At 48.3% G+C, this 4,852-nt stretch overlaps 1 protein-coding gene across 1 annotated transcript; it reads left to right on the forward strand.

Annotated features, from left to right (window-relative positions):
• Window positions 1-2,439: 2,439 nt before the first annotated feature.
• Window positions 2,440-3,884, forward strand: LOC311294758 (zinc finger and SCAN domain-containing protein 29-like; the record flags this gene model as incomplete). The annotated part of the gene is made up of 2 exons (XM_084415788.1): window positions 2,440-3,106; window positions 3,724-3,884. The coding sequence occupies exons 1-2, from the start codon at window positions 2,731-2,733 to the stop codon at window positions 3,882-3,884; spliced, it is 537 nt and encodes a 178-aa protein (XP_084271914.1). The 5' UTR covers window positions 2,440-2,730.
• Between the last annotated feature and the right edge of the window lie 968 nt (window positions 3,885-4,852).

Genomic DNA, 4,852 nt, shown 5'->3' on the forward strand with positions numbered 1-4,852 from the left:
ACATATTCTACAGGTAACACAGTAGCCCTATAAAAGTAAATAAAATAACATTTCATAACTGTATAATACTATACAGTATTATTAAAAATCAACGGTGTAATACTGTGTTTTAACGTGGTAAAAAATTACAGTAAAATAATGTATTTAATTTTACAGTATGCTTAACAGTACTGTATTTAGTGTTACAGTCATTTTACTGTTGAATGAAATACAGCATCTACTGGATAATTGTTGCCAGTAAGTTACTGTTAATTTGACAATAAATTTTTTACAGTGTAGTTGTCTTAAGGCAGGTGGGAATTGAGGTTTGTGAAAGCGAGAGGTTGAATATGTCTGCAAAGACATCTGCTAGCATCCATGCACAGGTTTTAAGTGCTCGTCCGGGGATGTTGTCCGGGCCAGCTGCCTTTCGGGGGTTTATTTTCCTCAGAGTCTTTATCACATCTGCAGATGTGACTGTAAATGGTGGGTTCAGAGTACTTCCTCTGACCAACTCTCTCTCCAGTGGTTCTGTGTTTAGGGCCTCAAAGCGGGCATAGAATTCATTAAACTCGTCTGATGTAATGTGACTGTCAGTGATCTTTACCCCGCTTCTGCCTTTGTAGCCAGTGATGCTTTCCAATCCCTGCCACATGCGTTGGGTATCCGCGGTGGTGTAGTGACCCTCTAATTTCAATCTATATTGTTTTTTGGCATCCTTTATGGCTCTTCGTAGGTCATACCTCGCTTTCTTGTAGTCACTGGCATTACCTGAGACAATAGGTACTACTGATTGATGCAATTGTATGTTCCCTTTCGAAAGGGAACTCTACACTACGTCAGAATGACGCTATGGGGAACGCCTCAGGCGTGACAGGTGTCTGAAATCAAATATCATCTCACAGCAATCATGCTGACCGGCGACAGCCCGTGAATCATTAGCGTGAATGATTAACGTGCAACCTGCAAGTATAAAAGGGGCGCTTTGCAAACATGACACCATCCTTTTCGTCTTCAGGGACTGTTTTTGTCTGTAATTAAAAACGTCTACTCCAGCAAGGAAATGAAACGCACGTCCAAGGCAAGTCCTAAGGAATTTGTCAAATGTGTTGACCCGTGCCCAAGATATTTGTCGCCGGGTGACAATCACGAGATGTGCGTGTACTGTCTGGGTGAAGAGCACGCACGGGATGTTCTCGAGGGAGCATCCTGTGCAAACTGTGAGTGTTTTCCTATGAGAACGCTCCGCTCTCGTCTGGCTCTCTTCTCGAGGGGAGAGAGTTCAGCATCTGGTCCTCGCGGATCGGGTCCCGCTCGTGCCGAGGCAGAGCGGCGACGCGCTTCATGGGGCTCCCAGATGGAGCTCGCTGACAGTCTCGAGAGGGTTGTTCACCTCTCGGACGAGTCATCGACTGACGAGAGTGAGCTGCAGGTGGATGACGGAGAAGATTCTCCTACTGATACTGCAGCGAGTGCTCTTCAGGCTGGGCAAGAGATGCCTGAGGAGGATGAATCAGATCCTCAACCTCGTCAGCCATCCTGCCCCATGTACGCTGAGTTGGTGGAAGTTATGGCCGGTTAGACGATCGATTTCTCCCTGAACATAGACCACCAGCTCAACGGAGCCTCCCATTCCTTCCGGATCTTCATTCTGAGATCGAGAGGGCATGGGAGAAACCATACTCAGCCCGTATTCATCGACATCAGCGGGGTAATTTCGCTGATGTTGAGGGGATCGGGAAGTATGGTTATGTGTCGATGCCGCCCATTGACGAGACGTTTGCGAACTATCTCGTATCTGGGCGGGCGTCGACACTAAAAGCTCCGACTCTGCCATCCAAGCCTCTTAAAGTCACGGCTCGCTTGAATGGCAGAGCGTACATGGCAGCAGGTCAGGCTGGTGCTGCCCTTCACACCATGGCAGTGCTCCAAGCCTACCAAGCTGATCTGCTGCGGGATCTCGACCAGGGGACGGGGCTGTCCCCTGAGGCGGTCGCTGAGTTGCGCCGGACCACAGATTTGTCCCTCCGGGCCACTAAACAGACTGCTGCCGCGATCGGCCGGTCGATGGCGGCGATGGTGGCCACGGAGAGGCATCTGTGGCTCAACTTGGCTGATATCGGGGAGAAGGAAAAGGCCCTTCTCCTCTATTCACCAGTTTCGCCCACTAAACTTTTCGGCACCTCCGTTGAGGCGGTGGTTGGAAAGTTTAGGGAGGCGAAGGCGCGCTCAGCCGCATTTAAAACTTGTATACCGCTGAGATCCGGGCCCCGGCCCAGGCAGGCGGGAGGACCTGGTCCGTCTTGGTCCGAGGACCATAGACAGGGCCAGAGGTCTAGTGTTGCCTCTCGTGCGCCCCCTCCAGGGAGGAGTAGGACGCAGAGAAGGCGAGCCTCCCGCAAGAAGAGGGACTTAAGGGAGGTCATTCAGCGCAAGCGGAGCAGCGCTCAGCGGAAGTAATGGCGCGTTTCCACCGAGTGGTACGGTACGGTACGGGTCGGGTCGGTACCCTTTTATTTGCGTTTCCACTGCCAAAAGTTGAGAATGGTACCAAAAAGCCGAACCGTACCGTACCACTTTTTGGGTACCCTTCCGTTGGGGTACCTAGCACAGTGGAACGGTACTAAAGGGTGGAGCTAGACTCACTGCAGAACGTTGATTGGTTGACAGAGAATCGTCATTTGCGCGTGCCGCAAGGGGAAAGACACAACACACGAGGCGCCATTTTTAAATTACAACACCGTCGCAACAATGTCGCCGCGCAGCATAACTTTACCGTGGTCGACCCAGGAGGTGCAGACCTTCTTGGGTATCATCGGTGAAGAAAGGGTGCAAAGGGAACTCGATGGCATGGTGAGAAACGAAAAGGTTTTTCAGCATGTTTCTGAGAGGATGGCTGTCGAGGGTTACCAGCGGACGTCCGAGCAGTGCCGCATTAAATGCAAGAAACTGCGGAGTGACTATCGTAAGGTGAAAGACCACAACAGCCGGAGTGGTGTTCACAGAAAAAATTGGAAGTGGCTAGAAATGATGGACGCCATCTACGGGCACAGACCGGCGAGTTTGGGACGAGAAGGAGGCATCGATACGGCTACCTCGTTGCTGGAGTCGATGATGGAGCCTCCCGGTAAGTTTGTAATTGTGAAATATAACGTTAGTATACATCGATCACGGGAAAGCTTACGTTCAATGCACAACTTTTGTGCAAGTCTGTTGTTTGTCTGTCAGCCAGCCAGTGTGGTATCAACCGATCATTTGCAAGCTAGCAAAACGCTAACGTTAGTTTATTAGCCTATGGTGGACGGAGTACATGTCCAGTAACGTTACTTGTAGCCTACAGATACCCTAATAAAATACAACTGTTTTATTACTAAACATATTCTACTAAATATATATTAAAGAGAGATGGGTCCAATGATATAGCTTAAGGAAAGAGTAAGAACTCCGTCTGAAAATTATTATGAAATATCAGAGCAAGGTGAAAATGTCCACATTCAATAGGCTTAAACAGTACAGTAATGTTGTGGGGTAAAAAGTACAATATTATGCTTTGGAATGTAGTGCAATAAAAGTTACTCTTATAAAATTATAGATACTTGAAAAAAAAAATACTTATGTACATTATACAAAGTAAAAATGCTTTGTTTGGCTACCCACTCAGTCCTACTACGTTGTATGTTCTGTATTTATCTCAACCGCATTGTTGCCGTTTGTGTTATTAACGTGACTTTTGTAAATTTTCAGTTGAGCATCCTAGCTGTCAGGAGGAAATGGAGGCACTTGATGAGATTTCCACCCTTGAAAGCTCAAGTTCGCCTGCCAGGACATCAACCCCGACACCACCACCAGAATCTGCTCCATCAACTTCGAGTGAACCTCGGCGTATTACAATCGGTAAGACATGAACACCAGAGTGAAAAGAAATGTATAATACTGTAATAATATATACTAGAGGTGTAACAATATATCGTGCCATAATATATTTCGCAATACAAAAGCACAACAATACGTATTGTGGATGTGTCATGATACAAAACTGGAAGCAATAGCGGGTGAACAATATTTATTGGAACTTCAACACAGAATAAGACAATTCAGGAAAGAAAGTTCCTCTCAGGGTGTGGTCGCGATCTCGCGTGTAGTCAACAGCTCCGGACGGTCCACACAGGGGGAAACGCTCAGACTCGGACACACAGGGACTTCGATGGTCAAGTGCTCGGTGCTGAGTGCAGGTGCTCGGTGATCTGTGCTCGGGTGCGGTGAAACAACAGGAATCCACTGAAGACACGACAACCCGGAAGACGACACGAACATTCACGCAGGAACAGGCAAACAACGGATGGACACTGGAATGGAGAGATGAGTGAGTATAAATAGGGAACGGTAATGTGAATCAGCTGAGGTGGAGAATGAGAAGATTGCGAACAGCTGGAGCACTGAACAAACACGTGAGCGGGACAACGCCCACTCACGCAAACTCACAGACATGTAAACAACAATGACACGAGACACAGAGGAAACAATGAATTCGCAACCGTGACAGTACCCCCTCTCCTAGGAATGCCTCACGGCATTCCCAGAACTCCTTACCTGTCGATTGTAATCATCGATAAGGGAGTGATCCAGGATGTCACGAGCAGGAACCCAACTTCTCTCCTCCGGACCGTAACCTTCCCAATCCACCAAGTACTGAAATCCGCGTCCCCTCCGCCTGGAATCCAGGATACGACGAACCGAATAGGATGGTTCCCCATCTACGAGTCGCGGCGGGGGGGGAACCGGGGCTGGCGGATTAATGCGTGCAAAAAAGACGGGCTTAATTTTAGACACATGGAAAACGGGATGAATCCTCCTGTACACTGGAGGAAGATTG

The sequence above is a fragment of the Rutilus rutilus genome (genome assembly GCF_951802725.1).
Source record: "Rutilus rutilus genome assembly, chromosome: 8".
Lineage (NCBI taxonomy): Eukaryota > Metazoa > Chordata > Actinopteri > Cypriniformes > Leuciscidae > Rutilus > Rutilus rutilus.